Raw genomic sequence first — 26799 nt, forward strand, 5'->3', positions numbered from 1 at the left:
CCCAAAAGAGTTGTGACCCACAGGTTGAGAACCACTGCACTAAAACTTAACATTTTTTTCTTTTTAGTAAGTATGAAATAGAGGTATTTGAGAATGATGGATCTGCCTGAATAATGTAATAACTTCTACCAACTCTGCCTTTGCAGGGCTTCTGTAGACCTGCCTAGCAGAGAATGTGGCATTAACTATTTGTTGCCCTTATGACTCATAATTTCACCCAGACTTTCCATTTGAGAATAGAAATGTGCTACTCAATTGAATAAATGATGGTGCAGCAATGAGATTAAATGTTCGTGTATAAGTGCGGTCATATTAGTCACTCTGACTAATTGGAGAAGGTGTGGCAGTCAACTTCAATTGTCTTCTTCAATCGCTCTGCACCTTGTTTTTGAGCCAGGGTCTTTCATTGAACCACGAGTTCACCAATTCAACTAGACTGGCTGTCTAGGAAGCCCAAGTAGTCTCCTTTCTCTACCTCCTGCCCTATTCTGGGGTCGCAGGCATCTGCTACCATATCCATATTTTCATGTGGTACTGAGGATTGAACCTCTTGCCAACTGAGCCATCTTTGTAGGCCCAGGGTTTGGATGTTTTGCTTTGGTTTTAGGGGTTTAGAAAGATGGTGAAACTGTTTGAGGAACCCTAGTAGTGGTGGGACTTGGATCCTTTTTTTTTTTTTTTTTGGTTTTTCGAGACAGGGTTTCTCTGTGGTTTTGGAGCCTGTCCTGGAACTAGCTCTTGTAGACCAGGCTGGTCTCGAACTCACAGAGATCTGCCTGCCTCTGCCTCCCGAGGACTTGCTGATCTTGCAGTAACAAAGTTATGAAAGTCTTCTGCCAACTCTGGATGATTTTCTCTGCTTGAGTAAGTTGGATTAGAACTTGACATCCCAAACTCTGAATTTCCTAGAGGGAGTTCTCATTAAAGTAAGGTGACTTTACTTTACCCTGCAAACTGACTGCTAAGGGTACAGACCCCGAATCTGACTGCTGGTCCAGTAATTAGGATTTTCTTTATTTCCCCAGAATCTACAAAACAAAGAACAGCTTTTAATTACATCTTATTCAAGAATAGTTTTGCTCATTCTTTTCCAGGGGCAGAGGAAAAGATTCTGGAAGATTTCCGGAAAGCCCACAGCTCTGAGGCCTCTGACTTCCAGCTGCAGGCCATGATCCAGGCGGCCGGGAAGCTGGTGCTGATCGACAAGCTGCTCCCCAAACTGATCGCAGGTGGCCACAAAGTGCTCATCTTCTCTCAGATGGTGCGCTGTCTCGATATCCTGGAAGATTATCTCATCCAGAGGAGGTGAGGCTGTCCTTTCTCAGCACTCTAACCCAGCACTGTAGGCTTGAACATCAACAACAACAAAAGGTCACTGTTAGCGAAAAGGAATGCCTTTTAAAGATCGACTAAGTCCATTATTAATCTTAGGACCAGATAGTCTCAAGTTTAACTGTCTGGAATAAATTCATAATTCATAGCTTTCATAATGTGGAGTTACTGTTTTGCTTAAGAAAAATCCCACACTTGTTTATCTTTACTTCCGTTGGAAGAAATAGAATTGCAGTAGCATTAAGCATGATGTAGGGACATTTTTATTGTCTAGTATGGTAGATGTGCATCATTGAAGGCATGATATCCTTAAGTTTCTAAAGTACTTGAGCCAACAACTCAGAAAGAATTGTCCACTCATTGGCTCTCTGAGGCTTTGTGACACTGACTATGGCACCCTGCTTTTTACTCCTGGCTTTTGTGCTTGTGCAAGTGAGAAGTCCGGCATTGTGGATTGGTTAGATCCTGTGCAGGAACTGCACTGGTCTCCTCTCACTGTCTTCGACTCTCTGTCGCTGTGATATACAGGCGATCTAAAGATGGTGATTGGAGTTAGTAGCATTAACACTACACGTCTTCTCAAGTAGTTAAATTGGAGGAGGTCTCACTTGTCTTAGCACATGTTCCTATCTTTGAAGATTCTGTTTGCCATTATAAATTACATCACAGAAAGAATACTGAAGGAAATGGCAGATTTAACTGTGGATATGCTAAGTTTTAATCTAATCTTCAAAATTAGATTAGATAATAAGGAAAGTCCTCTGAGCACCATGGTAGAAATTTACATGAAAGAATTATTGAGACCTACCATTCTCTTCTTGGAGGAAGCTAATGGATCTAAACCTTCTGTGGAAACCTGTTATAGATACCAAGTGAACAGAACAGCACAGCTGCTGATGTTCCATGACTAATTCTGATTATTTCTTACTGAATTTTACACAAAAATGTTACATGCTTATGGAGGGTTATAAATATGAACACTCTCACTCTTTGTTTCGTGTGTGTGTGTGTGTGTGTGTGTGTGTGTTTTCCAACTGCTCATTGCTAGCAGACAAGAAAATTGTTCATTTCCCTTCAGGTTTTCTGAGGTCAACAACTCTTGTGCCAAAAACATGTCATCTCCACCCCCATCCAGTCCCTTAGAGGTTTATCCAGAGTGCCACCTGCTTCTTGTTGACATACGAGTTTCTCAGAATTACAGCTTGATGAGCCCCATTAATTCCTAGGGATCTTATTCAAAATACAGTTGTCACAGAGGGTTAATTACTGAAGTTTAGTGTGAGAAATTTTCTGGTATCTGCTTTCTTCATTCGAACTTATTAGCCTTCGAGGTTTTCTTTGTTCTTGAGTGTCTTTACTGCTCCAGCTGTCAGTTTGGTTTTGTCCTCATTTAATTTCATGCCAGATTCATACAGAAGTGGGGGGAGAGCCAGAAGATCTGGCTCAGAAATAAAGGGAGAGTTGAGAGTGATTTAAGAGTTCATATAAATCCATTTTTAGTTGTTTGTTCTTTGAGAGCACTCCCTCAAAACTAAACAAGTGATAGAATGAGAATCGTCTCTGCCATTCTGCACACATACCGTTTTTTTTTGTTTGTTTGTTTGTTTTTTTAAAAACTATTGTTAAGGTATAGCTGCCAAAATGCTTTCTGCTTTATGGACACAACCCATCCTTGCCATGCCTCTCCAGGTGATGTCCTAGCTTTGCTATCCCTATTTGTTGATTTCGTCCTTCCGGAATGCTGTTTTAAATGGCTTGGTCTTTCTTTAAAAACAGTTTTTCAGGTTTATTTATTTTTATGTATATGGACATTTTACCTACAAGCATGTCTGTGTGCTGTGTGCATGTCTGATACCCAAGGATGACAGAAGATGATGTCAGATACAACGGAACTGGAGTTATAGATGGTTGTGAACCATCATGTAGCTGCTGGGACTCAAACCCAGGTCCTCTGCATGAGCAGCCAGTACTCGAACCACTGAGCCCCCAGGCTCAGTCTTTTTCTCAGAATGTTCTTTTTTTTAAAATATTTATTTATTATGTATACAATATTCTGTCTGCGTGTATGTCCGCAGGCCAGAAGAGGGCACCAGACCTCATTACAGATGGTTGTGAGCCACCCTGTGGTTGCCGGGTATTGAACTCAGGACCTTTGGAAGAGCAGGCAATGCTCTTAACCTCTGAGCCATCTCTCCAGCCCCCTCTCAGAATGTTCTTAATCCTTCTATTTGACTATCAGTTTGGTGCCAGAGTAACTTGCCCCTATAAATTCACTTGTCGAGAATCCATTATCAGTGGAGTCGGTAGGAAGGATATAAAAAGATACAGGAAAAAAAAAAAGGTTGCTGTTAAGCCATACTGCTCTGTTATTTCATGGTATCCTACATAAACACCTGTGTTTTGTTTTATTTTCTGAATAGTCAGTAGCAATATGTCTCTTGAACAATTTCATTTCCTGTTCTTTATCCTCTTAACCTTTACCCCACCATGCTGTCCAAACCATTCTAATCTGTCAGCAGGGGCCCTCCCACCTCACTCCATTGTCCTCTTCTTCTTCTTTAGTCTTCCTTGTTGTTTTCTTTTTTTTTTTAAGATTTATTTAGTTATTATGTAATTACATATATAACATGCCTTCCATGTGTGCCTGCAGGCCAGAAGAGGGCACCAGAGCTCATTATAGATGGCTGTGAGCCACCATGTGGTTGCTGGGAACTGAACTCAGGACCTCTGGAAGAGCAGCCAATGCACTTAACCGCTGAGCCATCTCTCCAGCTCCCTTGTTGTTTTCTTATTCTTTTGGCTCTTTGCTCTTTTAGGGACCCCAGTCACCCAACTCCTAAATAAATACATGGATGCTTATTTTTACTTATAAAAGTCTGACCTTAGCTCGCTTTGTTTCTTGCCAGCTTTCCTTAACTTAAATTAGCCCATCTACCTTTTGCCTTTGGGATTTTACCTTTTCTTACTTCTGTGTATCTTACTTTTGACTCTTATTCCGTGGCTGGCAGTATGGCAAGGCGGCTGGCCCCTGGTGTCCTCCTCTCCTTGTTCTATCTTACTCCTCTTTCTTTTTTCAGATTTCTCCTCCTATTTATCCTCTCTGCCTGTCAGCTCCGCCTATCCTTTCTCCTACCTCACTGTTGGCCATTCAGCTCTTTATTAGACCATTGGGTGTTTTAGACGATAAAGAGTCACAACTTCACAGAGTTAGACAAATGCAGCACAAAAAGAAGTCACACACCTTAAAATCATTTTGTACAGCATTCTTATCCCTAGCACATCTTAGAAACCCTTCCTATGATTTGACTCTACTCATGAAAGTTTTGCTCTGTGCATCTAACGTTTTGAAAAACTGACAGGGTGGAAATGGCCATTTTATAATCCAGGTCTGCCAGTACAGGCTCCTTACCATTTCCAATTACTCTGAGCCACTGGAAACTGAAGTGAACTCTGAGTCCAGATACGAGCACTGCTGACATCTGCTTTTTTGCCAGGAAAATTGTAGAATGAGATTCTCTGCAGTATAAACTGGGAAATTTATGAGAATAAGTTATTTAGACAACTTACTGGGGATCAGTATTTTGTGATTTTAACTCTTGTAGACATCCTGGCTTTTTTTAAATTGTTTCACAGGGGAGACATTTTTTGATGCTATTTTAATCTGCTATACTTCTTCTGTAGGGGTGGGATTTCTTTGAAGCTGTTGTCATTTGGTCTAAATTGAGAAGGGGAGGATTTGGACCATTGGTCATTTGCTTTCTGATTGTTTGTTCTTTGAACCATGATTAACACCTGGGCTTTTATTCATTTGGGTCCCCTCAGATACACCTATGAGCGGATTGATGGGCGAGTACGGGGGAACCTGCGCCAGGCAGCCATCGACCGGTTCTGTAAGCCAGACTCAGACCGCTTTGTTTTTCTTCTGTGCACCAGAGCAGGAGGCCTAGGGATCAATCTCACAGCTGCTGATACCTGTATCATATTTGATTCTGACTGGAACCCACAAAATGACTTGCAGGTAACCATTAGGATGATTGCTCTTTGTGTTAGCTGCCCTGACTTCCAGGATGTCATGACAGATGTGGCTTAGTTATAGATTGTCTGCTGTTCTTCGTGCAGTGGTATCAGCGTTTAGGGCTTTGGCCAGGAGAAGAAACTAGATGAAAAGTAGGTGTTAACCCTTTCCACTAATCACCCTGGCTTCAAAGGAAGCTGGTGATTATAAATAAAATCTATTGTCAGTTCTTTGTGCTGGTGAAGGGATGTTAGAATCAAAGACAGGTTGCTAAGTATGGTAAATAGCTTTTAAAGAAGTAACATATACTCAACATTAAGGTTAAAAGGCAAAAGCTAATATTTGATCTATCAAGAACCTAATTTGGAGTTAGGGATATGTGTTATTCCCCAGAAGGCCCCTGAGTGTAGTTCGCCTGGGAAACTACATTTCCCAGGAGCCCCTAGCGTTCCATGCAAAGGCTGCGCAGGCGCAGAACGTGGCGTTTGACGGGCGTGCGTGGGGGACCCTTTAAAAGCTGGAATGCTGTCCCTTCGTCCTCTTTTCCCTTCGCTCCCTTTACCTGTACGCACGCTGCAATAAACCTCGCGCCACGTGGGTTTTGTTGTATCTTGCCTCCTCCTTTTCGCCACCGAGAAGAAGGAGAAGAAGAACATTTGAAGAAGAACAATATGGGTCAGTGGGAGAACACTTGCCTAGCATATACAAATCCCTGCAGCTAATCTTTTTAAATAAAGACTTAAAACAAAAAGTTAGGAAAGTATTACCTTGATGCCTGCCATCTATTTAGTTAATAATTTTGTTTGCATACAGCACATTCCCATGTATATTTTGGTCACCTTCATTTTGCAGTGGTGGCTGTAAATAGGTTGGCAACAGAAACCACCAAAGCCACAAAGTATTTAGCATCAGGCACCTGGCCAATCTTCACAAACCCTAGACAGATTGCTTCATGAGCCCTTGGCAGCTTTGAAGCTCTGGACTCCTTTGCAATGCTTACTCAACATTAAATTGGTTGTAGGGCAAAATGTCGATGAGAACAATAGTATGAGAAACCAAAAATGAGTGACCAGTTTAGACATTCCTACAGGAATTTTTAGAAAGCAGATTGGAAGCATTAAGGCCAGAGACAAAAGTTTTTGAATAAACTTACCTCTCCTAATGGAGTGTAATCATTAACCATTGAATAGGTAAAACACCAAGAAAAGCAAAAAGTGGGAATGCCAAATCTAGCAGAGAGGTAAAATCACCTGAGATGATTGACTTACATGTGTAGCAACTAAAGGAAGGGGGTTGAGTGGTCCAGAATTAGATCTGAGAAGAGAGGAGGAGATACTTTGTGATGGCTGTTTTTAATATGGACTGCTGGAAAATTGGGAAAAGATAAAAAATTATCATGAAGTCCGCACTGAAATTAGAGAGTTTGACGTTTTTCCATGTGTTTTCAGTGTGTGAGATTCCTCTAACACTCAGCTTAAATGAAGTGACCAAGAAGACCAACACTATAGATGGTCAAGGTGCGGCCTGTATGCTCAAACATCACAAAAACATAATGAATGAGGGAGTCAGCACAATAATGGTAGCCCAGGTCAGGGTTTGATTTTGACTCTTGCTCTTCTGGTCTAGCTTTTAAGAGTTCATAATTTGGTAGGAATTTCTTTTTTTTCTTTTTAACGTGTCATCAAACTTTAGCTATTTAAAAAGAAGAAGAAAAAGAAACCGGGCAGTGATGGTGTACGCCTTTAATCCCCAGCACTCTGGAGGCAGAGGCAGGTAGATCTCTGTGAGTTCAAGGTCTGCATGGTCTACAAGAGCTAGTTCCAGGACAGCTAGTACTGTTATACAGAGAAACCCTGTCTCGAAAAATCAAAAGAAAAAGAAAAAAAAGAAAAATATTGTGTACTTTAAAGGCAAGGAATTGGATAAATGACTATTGGGAGGTGATTGATGAATTTGTAAAGGTGATAATGATATTTAGAGGGACGGTTCAAGTTCTAAGTCTCTTGAGTCTAGAGATGAAACAAAGTTCTGCATGCTTTATGGACTGGAGTCTACCTACAGAACAGTGCAATCTCCATATGTACAAATATACTTTCATTCTTCATAATGTTTGCCCTTATACATGGAGTATATACAGAGTAGGGGAGAATCTGGAGCCTTGACCTTCAGACCTCCTTGTGATTGCCAAGACTGCAACTAAATCACCTGTGAAGGTGGTTAAAATAAGAGATCCTAGCACTACTGAAAAACTACTAGACTTCCCCAAGTGCTATTCTTATTCCGTATGTTTTGCTTATGTAAACACATTAATATCTTTAATAAATGAATCATCAACAATTCTTTGAGGTTATTGCCCTTGGGAAATAGATTTAGTCATAAGCATTTATCTAGGAATGGGTTGAGGGAATACCACCTATACTGCCATATAAATATCAAACTATGGGAAATAGAGCCCATTTTGAAGCAGGTTTTAACCTCTGTCATAGTGAAATTTTAGCAGAGTTCCAGAGTTCACTGTGTTCTCAATCGATATGGCAATATCTGGACCAGTCCAAAGTTGTTTCTAGTCAGGACACACCAAGAAGGTTTCATTGCAGGGATAATTTCTTAACTGATTCCAAATGGAGCCCTGTAGGACCTTGAAAGTAAAGCAAGCATGAGTCTGAACTAGGCAAATTTGCTAATGAAACAAATATAAGATGATCATCTCAGAGTGTCTTTTAACTCAAGTTTCAGAGGTTACAGCCCATGATTATTTAACCCTGTTGCCTTCAGACCTGCAGCAGGACAGCACACCATGGTGCCAGGCTCCTGGGGGAGCAGCCTTTTCAACTCGTGGTAGCTAGGAAGCAGAGAGCAGTAGCTGGTCCCAATATCCCCTTCAAGGACATCTCCACCCTGACCTAATCTTCCCCTGCTAGGACCCATTTCTCATCATTTTCTGTAGTGCTAAGCACATCTTTAAGGCAGGTCTCTGGACATATCAGCTTCTGTGGCTGGAGAATAGACCTCCAGTCTCTGGAAAATCAGCTTAGCATCAAAAATTAATCCTGTTTCCTTTAGGCTTTTCATTGTTACTGTGCATCCATTCTGCCCTCTGATTGTTTTCTGGAGAGGGAGAGGTGATTTGGTTTTGGTTTGTGAGACAAAAGTCTTACTACATAACCTAGGTTGGCATGGAGCCCAGATCTTCTTGCTCCTCCTTTCAAGTCCTATGCTGCTATGCCTGGCTAGGGATATTTTTTAATTTAGATCTTCATAAGACATTGTTATTGAATATCATCTGTTATTTCCTTTATCTGTTTTGAAGTCTGATTTGTCCAGTAAATCATATCCTGCTCCCATTCCCTGATTGGGGTCAGTTCAGAAATAGACATAAGTGAACAATAAAGGATCAGAACATTGACTTTCAAAAGTCTGAAGATACTGACAGAACTTGGCTCAGTGACTCCTACACATGCACATCCTCATGTCTTGGCTAAACTTGCCCACCCAACTCGATTGACAGCCATCTATAGAATGGAAGATGCCATGTAAGCCTGCTAGTGGCAGAGACGAAGTCAGTATTCAGAGATGGGTGCTCTTCCAGTACTGCAGTAAGCAGGCTGTGGGTACAGAATCCCAGAGCCTTAGGAGAAAATGGCAGTGCATCGACATAATACCCAAGACTGGAAGGTGGAAATTCAGCAGTGTGCTCAAAGTGGTTGAATTAGTTATGAGTTTGTGAATTGGGACTGTGAGTTGTTTTTTAACCTGTGATTGTGCGTGCATTAAGGAGCAAGTATAATTTAAAGTGATAAGGAAAACACACTTTAAAAATGTAATAGAAGTGCTAACTCAGAAGAGAATATGGGCAAAAGGAAAAGATAGCTTTGCGTTTGGGTTTTTATTGGGAATTTTTAAGTTGTTTTGAGACAGGGTCTCACCCTACTAGCATCAAACTCAAAATCCTCCTGCCTCAGCTAGCTGAGTACTAGAATTGTAGGTATGAGCTACCATACTGAACTGGTTTTTGTTTGTTTTGTTTTTTTGTGACATCCATTTCATTTTTACACAATGGTAAAAGGCATAATGTAAGGTTTTTCCGACCTTTATACTTGAGATTGACAATAGTAAATGAGGGCAGAATGAGTTTATAACTTGTCACTGCTAAGTGACTGAGCTGTACCCTTTTGTTTGCATGGAAAGCACTGGGATCTGTGGCTGTTTTATTTTCCTAAAGCATTGCATCCGGCCTGTGTTCACCTCAGATGGCTCAAAAAGCAAAGAACAAATTGTGAGTCTACAAAACATGCAGAACATCAGAGCTCTGTGATTTTTCCCAGGTGTGAAAGATATAACTGTGTCCCACTCCCGAGATCCCACTCTGTACCCTTGTGATGCATCTCATTTGGGCCCCACTACAATTGCTGTCCTCTTCTGAATGTTTCTCCCTTTCTTTCTTTTGTATTTGAAAGTTCTGATTAGGAAAATAATACTTTGAGATTTGATCATATAATGACAGACAAGTCAGGTTTCTCTCTCTCTCTCTCTCTCTCTCTCCCTCATTATGGGTGTTTGCCTGTGAATGACAAGTCTCTTAAATACGACAAGATCTGCTTATCCTGTGCCATTTCAGGTAAATGGTCTTGGTAGAGAGAGCATTGTGTTTGTCTGCTGATACCATTTTGCTGCTTGTTTTTCTTGGTTAACTAGCAGCCCAGAGGTGAGGAGTCTGAGACAATCTTCATTGTGGTCAGAGACCCATGATCCTGCTTGCTTTTTGTCCTACAAACCTCCATGTGTGTGATTAAAATCTTGGTCTTAACCTGAGGCAGGAAAAAGAAGGCAGTCAAGTGTGACGTATTGTATAGGCTCACAGAACTCGTAGATAACTCTGTAGACTGTTCAATCTCCTAGTTGGATCGGACAACCCTGCCGTTGCTGGGAATATGTATGTTTCTTAGTTGAGCCCATTTCTGCCCTGTATATAAAAGTGGGTTCTAGGCATGAGTAAGAAAGGGGATGTGTATGCTAGAAAAGCACGAGTGTGTCTGTCACACTCCTCTTCCAGACCTTCGTCTGGAATGCTTATTCAGCTTCCTTTTGTGGTTACTTTCAAGCCAGAAAAGCCAGGAAAAAAAAAATAGTGTCAGTGCTTAGTGACCACTACAAGGCAGAGTTACTTACCGTCTAGGTCAGCAGTTCTCAAATGTCAGAAAATGCAAATATTTACATTACGATTCATAACGGTAGCAAAATTACAGCTATGAAGTAGCAATGATGGTAATTTTATGGTTGGGGTCACCCCAACATGTGGAACTGTATTAAACGATCACAAATTAGGAGGGTTGAGAACCACTGTGTCCTAAAAGCCATATTATTTACCTTAATCACTTTATTTTTAATTAAATTTCATTATTTTTATTTATTGGGGTGAAGGATATACACCACAGCAGGAGTGTGCACCACAGTGAAGGCCAGATCCTATGGGATCCTGGAGGTCATCAGACATGGTGACAGATGCCTTTACCCACTGAGCCATCTTGTCAGCCCATTGATCACTGTCTTTATTTGCCAGAGTTAATCCACCAAATCTCCCAGTCTGATAGAACAAAGATTTGCTGTCCCTAAATATACTGACGCATGGAACAGCCAAAATCAACCAAGTCAGTTATCTATCATTAGAAACCTGAATAAACTGTAGTAGACTTAACTTTGGGGCTGGAGAGGTGGCTCAGCTGTTAAGAGCACTGCCTGCTCTTCCAAAGGTCCTGAGTTCACTTTCTAGCAACCACATGGTGGCTCACAACTATCTGTAATGAGATCTGGTGCCCTCTTGAGGAAGAGACCTGGTCAGTTGTTCCTCATCGATCTAGACCATGAAACTCAATATAGACAAGTTCAACATAACCGCCTATACGACCTACCCATTCATGCTTCAGCATTGCCAGGGCATAAATTCTATTTTTTCCCATGCTTAACTTTGAACAAAGAATGGGGAAATATCTCTGTAGACTGCTATGGAATCTATCTTGATATATTGTTGAATAAAAAAAATAAAAATGTGTGTATATGCTAGCATTTATTTATATTGAAGGAGTGCAAGAGCCCCCGTGTTGACTTTGCCTGACCCAGAACTTAGTATATAGATTAGGCTGGTCTTAAATGCTAACATTTATTTTCAGTGGCCTAGTAATGTTTGTCTCCCCTGTCCCTGATTAAAGAAAGGTAAAAGTAAAACACAAAAAGCAGTTTGTGTAATTTTTTTAATTTATTTATTTATTAAAGATTTCTGTCTCTTCCCCACCACCGCCTCCCACTTCCCTCCCCCTCACCCAATCAAGTCCCCCTCCCTGGTCAGCCCAAAGAGCAATCAGGGTTCCCTGCCCTGTGGGAAGTCCAAGGACCACCCACCTCCATCCAGGTCTAGTAAGGTGAGCATCCAAACTGCCTAGGCTCCCACAAAGCCTGTACATGCAGTAGGATCAAAAACCCATTGTCATTGTTCTTGAGTTCTCAGTAGTCCTCATTGTGTAATTTTTTAAATGGTTACCTGTGGAGGGAGCTAGGAAACAGTGTACGTGACAGAAGCCAGTTTTCCCAAATATGCCTTAAGTTTAGGACTTTAGAATCACTTTAAATATTTTCTATCATTATTGTACAGATTGGTTTTTGAGCTTTTAAAAAGTCTCAAAATGCTGAGTTTCGGTTTATTTTTCACGTAACTTCCTGTGGTGCTAACATCTGACAAACTGTAGTATAGTGAATTACTGGAGCCAAGAGATTAACACAGATACAGCATTACTAATGAAGCCACAGGCTGTTTGTATTCCTTCAGTTTCCCATGAACGAGAAGCTTTTCCTGGTGCAGAATCACATTCCATCAGGAGTCGCGCCCCCTCAGCGTCCTCCAGTGTGTGACAGCACCTTTGTCTTTCTTTACTTCCAGGACCATGACCGTAAAAGGTATTGACAAGCTTTTTAGAGTTTTTCCCTCGGTTTGTCAGTTTGTATTTGCCCAGTTTTTTCTTAGATGTAAGTTAAGCATTTTAAGCAAGAAAATCATAGACATGATAGTGTCTTTATCACGTATCCTGTTGGAGCACGTGATATCATGTGTCCATTTGCTTGTGATGTGATTTGGACTTGATTCAGATGCTGTCTGCCAAACTTCTCAATTATAAAATAGTTTTTACTCTTTTAAATTAGTTGAGTATCTTATGAGTAGATATTTTAGGGTCTTACAAACACACTGATTCTCATACTAACTTCCATCAGCAAACTTGCCCTCAGTCAGAATTACCATAATGTTTGGCTAATGGTAACTAACATTTCTTTTCTGTTTTTTGAGCAGGAATAATACTAGTTATATCCCATTTATTTAGCTAGGTATTCATGGCTATTTATGTTTTTTATTTTGCTGGTGATGGTTTGTTTTGTTTTATGTTTAGGTCTTGTTGCATTGGCCAAGCTGACCTACAGCTCCTAGGCTCAGAGAATCCAGTCTCAGCCTCCTGAGTAGCTAGAACTCCACAAATGTCAATGCACCTGTCTATGTATCTTACGACCCACTGTTCTCACTGCTGCCTTCATACCATATATCCCACCATATCATCTGAGTGCTTTTTCTTGGACAAGATATTCTGTCTCATGTTGACATTTTTCCTAACAATGTCTTGGAATTGGCTATTTAGCCGTAGATACCTATTCTTTTTATTTGAGGAAAGTGCTTAGTGATCGAGGTCTGATGCCAAACATAATCTTGGCACTTGGGAGTTAGGGACAGAAAATTATGAAAATTACATAGCAGGTTTGACACCAGCCTGGATTATGTAAGGCCTCTTTCAAATACGCAAATAAGTAAAAGCAGAAAGCTAGATCTGGCTACTGAATATAGCTCCTGCTAGAACCTCTGGGTCTACAGAACTAGGAAATAGATGTACATACACTAACACAAACACTCTTGACACGTACACTATTTATTCTGTAGCTATCCATCCATAATCAGGCTTCTTTTTTTTATTGATTTTATTGAGCTCTACATTTTTCTCTGCTCCCCTCCCTGTCTATCCCCTCCTCTTCAACCCTCTCCCATGATCCCCATGCTCCCAATTTACTCAGGAGATCTTGTCTTTTTCTACCTCCCTTGTAGATTAGATCCATGTATGTCTCTCTTAGGGTCCTTATTATTGTCTAGGTTCTCAGGGATTGTTATTTTTAGGCTGATTTTCTCTGCTTTGTGTTTAAAATACACTTATGAGTGAGTACATATGATAATTGTCTTTCTGGGTTTGGGTTACCTCACTCAGTATGATGTTTTCTAGCTCCATCCATTTGCCTGCAAATTTTAAGATGCCGTTATTTTTTTGTGCTGTGTAGTACTCCATTGTGCAAATGTACCACATTTTCCTTATCCATTCTTACGTGGGGAGGCATCTAGGTTGTTTCTAGGTTCTGGCTATGACAAACAATGCTGTTATGAACATAGTTGTCCTTGTGGTATGATTGAGCATCCTTTTGGTATCTACCCGAAAGTGGTATTGCTGGGTCTTGAGGAAGGTTGTTTCTTAATTTTCTGAGAAATCGCCACACTTATATCCAAAAGGGCTGTACCAGCTTGCACTCCCACCAGCAATGCAGAAGTATTCCCTTTACCCCACAACCTCTCTAACATAACTTTTTGATCTTGGCCATTCTTACAGGTGTAAGATGGAATCTCAGAGTTGACCATGTCTTTTGCTCTACAGAAGCTTTTCAGTTTCAGGAGGTCCCATTTATTAATTGTTTCTCTCAGTATCTGTGCTACAGGGGTTATGTTTAGGAAGTGGTCTCCCATAATCAGGCTTCTTAACCCAGCCCGTTCTGGGGCTCTTTGTAGCCTTCTTTCTCTGGCAAAGAGATGTCTCGGTCACATTGCAGTGGCAAACTTAGTCACTCATGTCTAGCATAAAAATCAAATCTTCTCAGGATAGTATTTTTGATCAACATTTTGTTAAAAAATATGTTTTCTAGAAAAAGTAATTAATAAAGAATAGGTTATTTTCCAAAGTTTCTTGAGTTTAGTTCTATCCCATCAGGTTGGTTGTTTTTTTTTTTGTTTGTTTGTTTTGTTTTTTTTTTTGTTTGTTTGTTTTGTTACAGAGTCTCATGTACCCCAGGCTGCCCTTAGATTTCTTTTGGAGCAAAGGTTGACTTTGAACTCATAATCCTCCAGTTTCTCTCTCCCAAGAGCTGGGCTCTCATGTGTGTGGTGACACATCCAGCTCAAAACAAAATTAAGAATTGGGTCTCTCTGTGTATTAGGTAGACAGCATAGCCTCAGCAAGAAATTCTCTGTATATATTTTATATACTTGAGTTTTTATATACTTTTTATTTTCAATTCTGATAAACTTTTACCCAGATTTTATATGTAGGTTTGCATTTTGTCCTATTTATTATTTTTGCCCATTTTTCAGTTTTCTCTTTTTCTCTGAAACACACATTTCAATAAAGAATATGTTAGGAGCGTAGGTCCTTTTACCTTTTAAACACCTGGGTCTCTATTCCATATGTACAAGGGCCTTCTCTTTTATAGCCATAGTGTAATTCTCAGAATCAGAAAATAAGAGCATTACTCTTTAATCACCTAGTCAATATTGAAATAATGTTTCATTTCTTTCCTGCTCTTTTATAACTTATCAGTCTCCCAGTCCAGGATCCAACCCAAGATTGACAATTACACTTACTCTTTAGCTTCCTTTAATCTGGATCATCTCAAGTTTCTCTTTTTTTTCGATTTTTTTACTGAGTGATAGCTGGCTGTTCTGTAGAGTGCTTCTAATTTGCATTGTCTGCCTGCTCAGGAGTGAGTTCAGATTTGATACCCTGCCAGATTGATGCATCCTTCTCAGCCATCAGAAACGTAAAAGCATGGTCTTTATTTCTCTGGTCATGTTCACTTTGATCACTTTGGTTTCCCTACTCAGAAGTAGCTATTTCTCCCTTTGCAGTGTGTAAGTAATTTTAGAGCGATGCACTGAAACAGTGCCAGTTCTTTCCAGTTTTACCTGTGGTATTTATTAGCTCCTGTTGGTTAACTTTACCTGAGCCAGTTGTTGCTTGGTGCTTATACATTGCTGATATTCTTTTTTTTTTTTTTTTTTTGGTTTTTCGAGACAGGGTTTCTCTGTGGCTTTGGAGCCTGTCCTGGCACTAGCTCTGTAGACCAGGCTGGTCTCGAACTCACAGAGATCCGCCTGCCTCTGCCTCCCGAGTGCTGGGATTAAAGGCGTGCGCCACCACCGCCCGGCCCATTGCTGATATTCTTAACACCATGGCTTGATGTATGTTTGTTAGTTGACATACTGCTCCAGAGGGTTTTTTTTTCTTTTTTTCTCATTTATTTATGTCAATGTGCACTCATGGGTTCTTTAATTCGGTGGGTTGTAATTTAATAGTGTCTTCATTTTGATGGTTAGATGATGTTACAATTGCAGTAGGAGTCACAAGGTGTGTGTGTGTGTTCTGATATTATCCTTATGCATACTATGCATGCATTTTACTGCTGACTGCATCAGTAGCTCTTTTTAATTATTATTTTGAGTCAGGATCTTACTAAGTTGCCTAGGTTGGCCTTGAACTTTCAGTAGCTGGAATTACAGCCATGTGTAGCTGCCTGGCTCAAGTCTTATTTTTCTTACATGGAGTACAGTGTTGTTTTGGATTTGTCTCTCTCACACACATACACACACACCACTGAAATTAATTTCCCATTGAAAAATATGCTGTTTTCACTAGTTAGTGCCGTTGGTGTGTTATAATAGTATTTTTCTGAGCATGTTAATAGACGGATGTGCATATTAATCATTGTTCGCTAAAGGAACAGTTAATAGAGTCAATATTAAGTAACACGGGACGTTAACTTGCCAGTAGGAGTGAGCAAAAGCTCTCTTCCATTTCCTTTTATGTGGGATGCCCAGATTTAGGGTGGTCTTCCACCTCAGATGATCCAATTAAGAAAACATTTTACAAGCATGCCTAGCAGTTGGGTTTTAGTTAATTGTTGAAGTAATCAAGTTGACAACCAATATTAGCCATCACAACATGAAACTGGTCTCTGTGTTTGGCGGTCTTCTGCTGTTGTGCCATTTGAGCACTGCTAAATGACTCAGGTGTCAGTTTCAGCCATAAGTTAGTAAAAGGGTCAAATTCTAACCAGATAAGCAGACTTAAGAATCTCTATTTTACTTAGACTCCTTCCTTTTTCCTGTCCCGCAGATAGCCTCCTTTAACCTCCTGGCCTTTGAACCATGAGTCCTACTGCTTACTGTTCTATTCCAGATGCTGGGGGTCACAGTAAGACCATGAGACAGAAGCAGGACTCTGAAGCTGTCCTTTTCTGCCAGTCTTCATTCATTTGAGAACCAGGGCACATCATCACTGCTTGGGTTCACCTCTATCAAAGCAAGAAAGCACTCGGGTCTGCAGGAGTACCTGCAGCCTTCAGACGTGTGGCATGATTATTCCTCCTGGTCACTGTCAGTGACATCCCTCCCTACTTGATTGTGGGAGCAGACATTTCTTGTTGAAAAAAACAACAGGGTTTCTTTTTAAACAGTAGGTGAATTTAGTTTTATTCAGGAAATACCAAGAAGAACTGTGGAACATGTTAAAAGCAAGGGAACTGTTAAATACACAGCTCTTTGTGTTCCTTGAACATGTATGTACAAACACGCACCCCCCTGACCATTGATTCATACTGATACCTCTATGCTAACACTACAGAGTCATTCTGTAGAGTCTTACCTCCATAGTCTGCTGGACAATGTTGAAAAAGCTCAGGCATCAATCTGCAGAGGCCATATGACTACAGTGCAGTCAGACCTAACAACTGTATTGAAACATATGGCGTCATTCTGTTCCTTAGAGAACCAATAATAAAAACCTTATTAGTTACTTTAGAGGATGTTGTTTTGGAAATTGATTAAATAAAGAGAAAGAATCAAATGTTTAACTTTTCTTTAATAATTATATATTAGGGCAACCAAAATATTAATGAAAGCAATTATAACCTCCAATAAAGAAATGGATGTGCACAGTAGTTTTCAAGTTCATACGAGGCAGGCAGATTAGCATGTGCATCTTAATGGAATTTGAAATCTCATCTGTGAGATGCCTGGCCAAAAGGTCACAAGGTATAACTCCAGTTTAGAGGAAATATAAGGAGCAAAAAATACTCACTCAGATATAGCACAAATATAGTAAGCAAGATGGGGAAATGGGACCAGCACATTACACTAACAGCTGAGTGGGAAGGCCAGAAGGCTGGTTGATAGTGAGAATTATTTTGTTTTGGAGGCCTATAGCTTAGAGGTAGAACACTGCCTGCCATGTGTTAGACCTTTGTTTACTCTCCATTGCAGTGGGGGACAGAGTTGTTTTTAAGTATAGCAGTGGTGAGGGGATGGATGTTTTTGCCTTTAGAAGTTCATATTAAAATATGTAAGGATGAGGAACACTCTGCTTAAGATTTCTTGCCTTACCATTATGAAGAGTAGGAGTGTGGTAGAAAGGAAACCAGATTGTCCACAAGGGTCTACTATGCTATGCTTTTCTCTGGCTTTGTCTGTGTTTGGGGTTTTTTTGTAGTGAACTTTATAAACAGAAGAAAAGCAGTGCTGCATCACCTCACTAGATGCCTGCAAACCACCATAGCAGGAGGGGAGACAGCTGCATCCTCCCCACTGCTTTGTATCAACACACATAGTCAGTGAAGCAGTCAGGAAGGAAATGGGTGACTCCAGACATGGCAGATGATACCACTCATCCCACAGGAGCCACTGTCACTGTGTTTGTGTGTGAGTGTGAGTATCCATGGTTATAAAATGTGTATGAACCTTCTTCTCAGGCTCAGGCCCGGTGTCATCGGATAGGCCAGAGCAAAGCCGTGAAGGTGTATCGCCTAATCACTCGAAACTCTTATGAGCGGGAAATGTTTGACAAGGCCAGTCTGAAACTAGGCCTGGACAAGGCTATTCTTCAGGACATCAACAGAAAGGGCAGCACCAATGGGGTGAGTTCATTGTACCCATGCTGAAGCATTGAGGAGCCTTTGACCCCAGAACCAGGCAGATGGCTCTCTGAATTCCAGACCAGTCAGGGATGAGCAGCAAGACTGTCTCAGAAGAGCAAAAAATGAGCACTTTCTAGGATTTATTTATTTATTTCTGAAAGCTGTTTCTGGGTTCCTTTTTCACCATTTGAGTCAGTCCTCCACAGCATAGGTAGGTAGTAATCTCCTATACAGGAAATCAGATTATTTCCTGCATTTTCTGAATGGATAAAGGTAGTCTCTGGGAGCTGCTGTGTGGTAGTGGTAGGGATGCTCAACATGGCAGTAGCATTGCAATACATTTTAACCACACCCATCAGAACCGGTAAGTTTAACATTCTCTATTGTGTGTATATATATGAGCCAAAGGCCTAACATTTTTATGATGTATTTGTTGCCCTAACTTATCTCATACCCCAGACTTTGTGCTGCCTTTTTTTAAAAGATTTATTTATTTTTATTTTATGTGTATGAGTGCTTGCCTGCATGTATACATGTGTGCCGTGTATGGACCTTGGTGGCTGCACAGTCCAGGAAAGTGTAGTGATTTGGAGCGGCGGGCTGCGGCCTGGCTCCCACATTTTTCTTAGCCACGGAAATAATAACACGGAAACTGTATTCTTTTAAACACTGCCTGGCCCATTATATCTAGCCTCTTCTTGGCTAACTCTTGCTTAACCCATTTCTAATAATCTGTGTAGCACCACGAGGTGGTGGCTTACCAGGAAAGATTCTGGCTTATGTCCTTCTCGGGTTGGAGAATCATGGCTTCTTTATCCCAACATTCTGTTCTGTTTACTCCGCCTAGCTAATTTTCTGTCCTATCAAAGGGCCAAGGCAGTTTCTTTATTAACCAGTGAAAGTAACACATAGACAGATGACCCTCCTCCATCAGGAAAGAGTGTCCCATCTCCTACAATTGGAGTTACAAATAGTTGTAAGCTGTCATTTGGGTGTTGGGAGCCAAGCCTCTGCAACAGCAGCAAGTGCTCTTGACGAAAGAGCCTTCTCTCCAAACTGCTTTGAGCTTCTTGATGATGTAATGAAGTCAGTGTTAACTGTGTCCCCATGACCCCAAACAGTGCACAGCATCTTAAAGGTGTTCAGTATGTGGTGGTCAGTAAATAATAAATGAACAAATAAGTTTGAAATACAGTAATTAGAGTCTTTTTCTAGCTGGGCATAGTAACACATGCTTATAATCCCAGCACTTAGGAAGTGGAAGCAGGAAGATCAGTAGATAGAGGCCAGCCTCTGCTACATGTGGAGTTTTCAAGACCAACCTGGGTACAGTAAGACCCGATCTCAAAATGAAAAAAAAAAAGTGGCAACACGATTTGGGGTTTGAATTGGAGAGGGTTAAGAATTACTACTAAGAGTCTTAAATTTTCATAAGTATAAAGCAGTGTATCTCCTTCATTGCTGGGCTTAGAGAACCAGAAGTGGAGTTAAAAACCTTAGTGCAGATGTTCTGTGTCCTTAGCTATACATGTGTTACTAACCATCATACTCCCATTGCTCTTCCTGAGAGCTGTGAAATTCCCTCTTGTGATTGAAATAAAGAGAACCAGATTGTTAATTAGAACCAGGAAAGGGTGTTTTGAACTCCATTTCCTGTTTCCAACAAGTGGTTGAAAGATCACACTTGGCAAAGGATCCCTTTTTCTTTTTTTTTTTTTTTTTTTTTTTTTTTTGTTATAGGTTTTTGTGTCATTGCTGCAGAAAAAGGGCTGGCATCATTTCCAATACAAATATATTTATTTAATAATGAAGAAGTCATTTTTTTCTCAGCTCATGTGTTACATCTGGAAGTTTTAAAACTTTAAGTTCAAACTAAAATATTAAAATAAGATGTCAAGTATATCCTCTTCGGTTGTGCATAACTTTAATGACTTATGACATTTGATGATAACCAGTGTCCTGAAGAATGCTAGGCCTTTGGCTCATGTATTCGGCTTTGCTACAGAGCTCCCTATAGACAGTTGCCTTCCTGACACCCCTGCAAAGTAGTCAGTGCACCTTCAGCTGAGCTGTCATTTCTGGCTCGTCTTTCTGATGTTTGCAATTAGTAGAGAAGCCATATCCTGAATCATGAGAACCACATTTGAGGCTGTTTTTCTCCTGTGCATTTTCCACTTTGGTGACTTGTTCAGGTACAGCAGCTCTCAAAAATGGAAGTGGAGGACTTACTCCGGAAAGGTGCTTATGGGGCTTTAATGGATGAGGAAGATGAAGGCTCCAAGTTCTGTGAAGAAGACATAGACCAGATTCTGCAAAGAAGAACCCATACCATCACTATCCAGTCGGAGGGGAAAGGGTCCACTTTCGCCAAGGTACATGACCTCATTTGGATGAAGGGGAAGGGATCACTGTTTATTCTTTCAACTCATCAGTGAGGCTTCTGTTCCTCCAAATGCAATCTCTTGATGATGTAGACACTTAGAGGAAGACACAGACTGTTAGAAAAAGGAGCTAGTGGCCACAGGCAGGTAGACACTAGTCTATACTTCATTGGGTCTACTCTTTACAAGATCTGCTCCACAACCCTTGAGCAGACATCCTGATGCTTTTGTAAAGTTTTCTTTGAACACTGTCAGAGAGTGGACCTCAGCTGTTTCTTCCAGTCTTCAAATTCAAGCAGGTTTTTTCACTTCACAGAAATATGAATTTTTAAAAGATTCTCAGCTTCTCACCCCAGGTACACCTTCTATTGTTCAGATCACTGGGTTTTAGAACTCTGCAGATTATTCTTAAGTTGCTCCAACTGCAGGTTCTGTTAATTCCCATAAGATCTTTATCACCTGTCAAGCCTTGTTCAGGAGAACGTTTTGTGCACAGTAGGGGAAGTATAGATAATCTGCATCTCATTCAACACCTCTTACTAACCCAGTACCGTTCTTTTGACGTGTATGTGATGTGCGTTCTTTTGACGTGTATGTGATGTGCGTGCATGTTAAAAGTGTGTCCATGTGTCTGCCAGTGCACCCCAGAACTTGATGTTGGATGTCTACCTTGATCATTCTTCACTTTATTTATATTGAGGTCATGTCTCTCCCTAAACTTGGAACTCGATGAGTCCAGATTCTGTTACTTACCCTGAGAATGACCTGTCTTTTCCTCTCAAATGCTGGGATAAGAGGTGGCTGCCACACCTGCCCAGCTTTTACATGCAGGTGTGGACTCCAGTCTCCAGACTTGGAGAGCAATCACTTTACCCACTGAGCTTCTATCCAGCTTCAGGACCTCTTTGGGGTTTTGTTTCTGTTTTGTGTTTGGGATTTTTGAGACGTAGTTTCTGTGTAGCCCTTGCTGGTCTAGAACTTGTTATGTAGACTAAGCTGGTCTTGAAAGGTATGCACTACTGTACCTTACCCCCACCACCACACACACACACACACACACACACACACACACACACACACACACACCAGTGCCATTTTTTTTTAACCAGTGCCATTTTTAAAGCAGATACTTACTATAAAACTGAAAGTTAAGAAAAATCTGATCCTTTCAAACCTCTTGGCTGGAAATTTAACCCAGTTGGTAGAGTACTTTCCTGACATGCATGAAGCCCTGGGTTCGGTTTCTGGCATCACATAAAACTGAGCATGGTAGGTCTGCAATCCACCACTTGGGGTAGGGGAGATAGAAGCAGGGGATAAGAAGTTCAGGGTCATTCTTAGCTATATAATGAGTTCAAAGTCAGCCTGAGGTGCATGGGGTTCTATCACAGAGGGAAGAAGGGGAAGAGGAAGGGGGAGAAAGAAAGAAGATAACCTAAACCGGGTGGTGGTGGCGCATGCCTTTAATCCCAGCACTCGGGAGGCAGAGGCAGGCGGATCTCTGTGAGTTCGAGGCCAGCCTAGTCTACAAGAGCTAGTTCCAGGACAGGAACCAAAAGCTACGGAGAAACCCTGTCTCGAAAATCCAAAAAAAGAAAAAAGAAAGAAGATAACCTGTTAGTCAGGCATTATGGTGCATGACTGTCATCCCAGTATTTGGAAGCTTAAGGATCACAGGTTCTAAGCTAGCCTGGACTACATAGTAAGATCCTGCATTTAAATATATGTTTACAAATAATGTATATGTTTTAAGTGTGTACTTGGTTATATTTTTATCAAAATATGAGCAAATAAATATTACTCTTATAGACAACTAGACACCAGGTAACATATTGCTATTGTCTAAAGAGGTTGTCTTTTTATTTTAAAGCTTTTAAGTTTCAGAAAAATGAGCCTGTAGATTGAAATTTTTATTTCCTTACTAGGTCTTTAAAAGGAAGAGAAAAATGAATCATTTTGAGATTATGGAGTTGCTGTTGGGGTTTTTAGTTTTGACATTGGGTGGCTTTTGTATTTCTGGTGCATTTGAGATTTTATTTGTATTCTGTTTAAACCCAGTTTGTTCATTTTTGTCTCCTTCACAGGCTAGTTTTGTGGCTTCAGGAAACAGAACAGATATTTCCTTGGATGATCCTAATTTTTGGCAGAAATGGGCTAAAATAGCCGAATTAGACACTGAAGCAAATAATGAAAAGGTATAGCTTATCTGTTTCACCTGGGTTGGATTGCATGGGACCGTGCCTGCATGGCACAGGTCATTCTTTACTGAGTCTTGATTCTTACGTGAAATGCTGTTGGAACACACTTAAAAAATGGTGACACACAGACAGCCCTGGGTCAGCGTTAACTGACTAGTGGAGTACGCCATCTGCTGAGCCCCCAGTTCGAGATGCAGCTTTTAAGTCGGTCAGTCCCAGGTCTGGAAGGTTGATCAATATGTCTCTAAAAGCAACCTCACCTCTCAACAATCAGAAGGAAGAAGGAAAGAAAATACCTACTGGTTTTACCTCTTTTTTTTTTTTTTTTTCAGTGTCTCAGGTTTTTCCATTCTGTAAATGAGAGAGGCATGGGCGCCAGAATAGAACTAGACAGTGCCTTTGTGCGACACCCTTGACCTTACCCAGACAGTGGGAAAGGAAATGTTGAAGCCCAGGGCAGAGTCAGGTGACTGGCACTGGTGCCTGACCAGCCATGAGATACCCATAAAATGCTGGCTCCTCCTTCTCTGTCCCTGACCCCACTGCCTTACTTCAAGATGAGTACATAGCCTTTCTTTCTGTCTTCTTCAAGTGTAGGTTGCACTCTGTGGCCCACAAATCTCTGAGACATGTAGTAGGAGCTGCTGGCTACGTTCTCGCCCAGATCCCACACGGCTAGCTTAGCCCCGGAAATAATAACACACAAATTGTATTCTTTTTTTTTTTTTTTTTTTTTCTGCTGCAACGTGTTTATTATGTGCCAAAAAAAAGTACACCACAGCTTACTCCACACATCTGTAGAGAGTGCAGTCTTGCCTGCATATACAACAATGAGGTAGAGACTTCACACACAGCTTCACAAAACCCACAGAGTAGCTGGGATATGAACAATGCAACATCAGCTCAGCAGGAGGGAGGGGATGACACTGGTTCTTTGGCACACAGCTTCCCTAAGAGGGGCAAGTAGTAGTTAAAAAGAAAAAGTCAAGTTTTCAAAATCCAGTAGCATTTTTGTGTCAACTCTGTTGATTCATACATTCTTCAGATAAAAGATGTAAGGAAGGGTACTTGCCCCTCTAAGAGAAAGGGCTCCTGTGAGCCTTCAACTGCCCCCACCAAAAAGCAGCCCTTTTTTTTTTAAATTTTTTAAGCTCAGTTACAAAAGAAAAAACCCTGTGACTGTGATTAAAAACTTCTACCAACCCTCCCCCCACGTAAGTGCAACGTAAGAAGGTGCGACAAACCATTTAAAACTATATACAGCAGCTGCTCAGACCTAATTTTCTTTCCCTCCGGTCCAGTTTTAAATAAAATAATTTTTCCCTTGGTTACAAATGCTTTGATTTGCAACTGTGACCAGCAGTCCCCCAGACACAAATTTGCTATAATGTTAAAAGCTGCCAGAAAAGAAAAAAAAATTTATTGTTCCAAATGACTTAAAAACTGTTTTAAGGAGTGTAAAAAAGGAACCAGTAAAAACCCTCGAGCGTAAACTATGAAATATGATTTGGTTTAAATGAAGAGCAAAGTCTCCTTGTTTGTTTACAGTAAAAAAACACCAGCTGAACACTCAATTTATGCCGTTCAGGTGGGGGTTAAATAAATGGAAAGGCACTGTATGGCAACTGCAAGAATGAACCAATGAGACCTGCGCATCACCACCGTCAGTATTGCAAGGAATGTAAAAAGCGCTTTAATAAATAAACTTAGGTGTAGGCTTCTGTGTCAATACCTTCTGGATACACAGTTTGTTGTTGTTTTTCTTTTCATTTGCAAAATGAGGAACTAGAATCTGGGAAAACTACATTTGCTTGAGGGTGAGCCAGAGGGTCCTTGCTCTGGCACACCCCTGAAAACAAAACCTGACAAAACTCATTGTGCATTAATTAGTGCAGAAACAAAGACAGATTTAGCAAGTACAAAGGTGAGTACAATTTTCCCTTGTCTGCAGAAAGCTAGCTCCTTGGGCGCCAGTGCAGGGTACAGGCCTGATTTGCAACCCTTGGGCAGCACAGGCCACTGGGCAAGGTCAGCTTCTCTAGATGGAATCTCAGTTCTCCTGGTTCCTCATCAGGGGGCTGTGGTGGCGCAGGCCTTCCATGCTGTGTCGCCAGTGCCAGCAGCTTAGGCAAAAATACTTGAAGCACACCTGATCACGGCAGAAGAAAGGGCCAGGCTGTGAACCGCAGATAAGACACAGAGAATCTTCTAGATAGGGGTCAATTTGAACCTTCTTGGTAAACTTGGTGGTTTTGATCTCCACAAAAGCAGCGCTGACTGCTTTCAGGTAACTACGTTGGTTATTGAAAGTCACGCGACCAGACCCAATGGGGTACTTGTGTTTATCTGTGTCAATCCCAGCATACACCACTCCACCAAATAGGTCATTCAAGATGGCAGCCAGAGCCTCAGCATTGAGCATTCCGTGCAAGGCACCAACAAACACTGTCCTGCTGGGATCCAGTCTCTGAGATGGGCTCCAGAAAAAGTTTCTGTCAGCCAAGACCCAAGGGATTACCTGCACCTCTTTGCAGCGCATCCTTCGGCTGGACATCTTGAAATAATATTCACTCAGGCCATCTGGGCTCATCCGGTCATGAGAACAAGCCTGAAGCAAGGCCCGGACAGACTTCTCTAGTTCAAACACCAAATACACATACCCTTTGGGAGGACACCGGGGGTGCTTGCCATCCTTACCAGGCCACTCCACACTCAGAGAACCAAAAACACGGAAGGTATTAACCAATCCAGCTTCCGTAATATCCCAAGGAACACCTCCTAAGAACACCTTGCAGGAGTAGATGGGGTTCTTATAGTTTCGGGGAGGAAGCTGGCCACTCCAGGTACAGGTAGCTTCATTCACAGCTGCAGCCTGCCGGTGTAATCTAGCTTCTCTCTCTATGCTGAAAGGGTCTTTAGGAGCTTCGAGAAGGTCCCAGGATGGCCACACAGAAGCTCCTGGCCATCTTTTTGAAGCACTGGTTGGAGAGGGAGTAACTGCAGCAAGAGCAGCTTGTTCTTGGTCCATTCGGGACCCAACTCCCATCTTCAGAGGGTCTCTGGGACCATTCCCCGTCAGAGAAAGGAAGGGCAGAGGAGGGGAAATGCGAAGGCTTGAAATCAAATCTGAGAGATGATCTGATCCAGAGCTGAAGCCACTCATGTCTGAGTCAGAGGGGCTGCTAGAACGGGAGTCCAGGATGGGCCGGGTGTCCAGGCGAGATCCTCTAACTGAGGGTGCTGGGAACTTGTCCAAGTCAGACCCAAGGGAATCCAGAGACAGGAAGCTCAAGGGGGTTTTTCCTAGGACATTTCCCAGTGGATTTTGGAGCATGCTTAATACCGACTGTGTGCTGCTCTGGACTGAAGAGTCAGAGTCCTGAGGGCTCCAGGGTCGGTCCCAGCCAGTCAGACTGAGTGACTGCAGGCCAAGGCACAAGCCATTTGCATCTGGAAGGCCACGGGGAGATTCTTGCGCAGAGGTGGGAAAAGGCATCCTGCTTGTAACTGCTTCTTCAGAGTCCTGGAAGTCTTGATCATGAATTCGTCGATTTATGGGTGTTGTGCAGACTTTACTGAAGTCCAGTGAATCATCCAAAATGGCATTTATCCTTCGAAAAATATTGGCATTGCTACATGTAGACAATGCAGGAACTTCCTGGTTGTCCCAGCAATCTTTTATCCTTCCTGTTTCTTCTTCCAGAGAGAACGCCATGGGGTCCGGCGTGGCCCTCAGGGACTGACTGGCGGGCGGGCGGGTCTGGGCGGCGCGGGACGCGCACACACGTGGGCACTATTTTTGCAGCGAGCGGCGCGCGACTCCGCGCCCCGGCGGGCG

General features: G+C 41.6%; 2 protein-coding genes across 5 annotated transcripts in view; one reads left to right on the forward strand and one right to left on the reverse strand.

Annotated features, from left to right (window-relative positions):
• The window catches only part of Chd6 (chromodomain helicase DNA binding protein 6), a 171419-nt gene that overhangs the window by 97155 nt on the left and 47465 nt on the right, over positions 1–26799 (forward strand). For all 3 annotated transcript variants that reach the window (XM_005362986.3, XM_026787117.1, XM_026787116.1), the window contains 5 exons: positions 1095–1305; positions 5155–5350; positions 18218–18382; positions 20575–20754; positions 22848–22958. In XM_005362986.3, the coding sequence (XP_005363043.1) occupies positions 1095–1305; positions 5155–5350; positions 18218–18382; positions 20575–20754; positions 22848–22958 (863 nt within the window). The remainder of the gene's footprint in view (positions 1–1094; positions 1306–5154; positions 5351–18217; positions 18383–20574; positions 20755–22847; positions 22959–26799) is intronic.
• Positions 24985–26776, reverse strand: LOC101999364 (cytoplasmic polyadenylation element-binding protein 1). 2 transcript variants are annotated; one of them, XM_026787118.1, is made up of 2 exons: positions 25659–26776; positions 24985–25622 (listed from the first exon to the last, which is right to left on the reverse strand). In XM_026787118.1, exons 1-2 carry the CDS (start codon positions 26674–26676, stop codon positions 25012–25014), a joined length of 1629 nt encoding a protein of 542 aa, XP_026642919.1. In that variant the 5' UTR covers positions 26677–26776; the 3' UTR covers positions 24985–25011. The 2 variants fall into 2 exon arrangements, with proteins under 2 accessions (XP_026642919.1, XP_005363042.1); XM_005362985.3 differs by having other exon boundaries at positions 24985–26776.

This window comes from Microtus ochrogaster, linkage group LG8 (assembly GCF_000317375.1).
Source record: "Microtus ochrogaster isolate Prairie Vole_2 linkage group LG8, MicOch1.0, whole genome shotgun sequence".
In the NCBI taxonomy this organism is placed as follows: Eukaryota; Metazoa; Chordata; class Mammalia; order Rodentia; family Cricetidae; genus Microtus; species Microtus ochrogaster.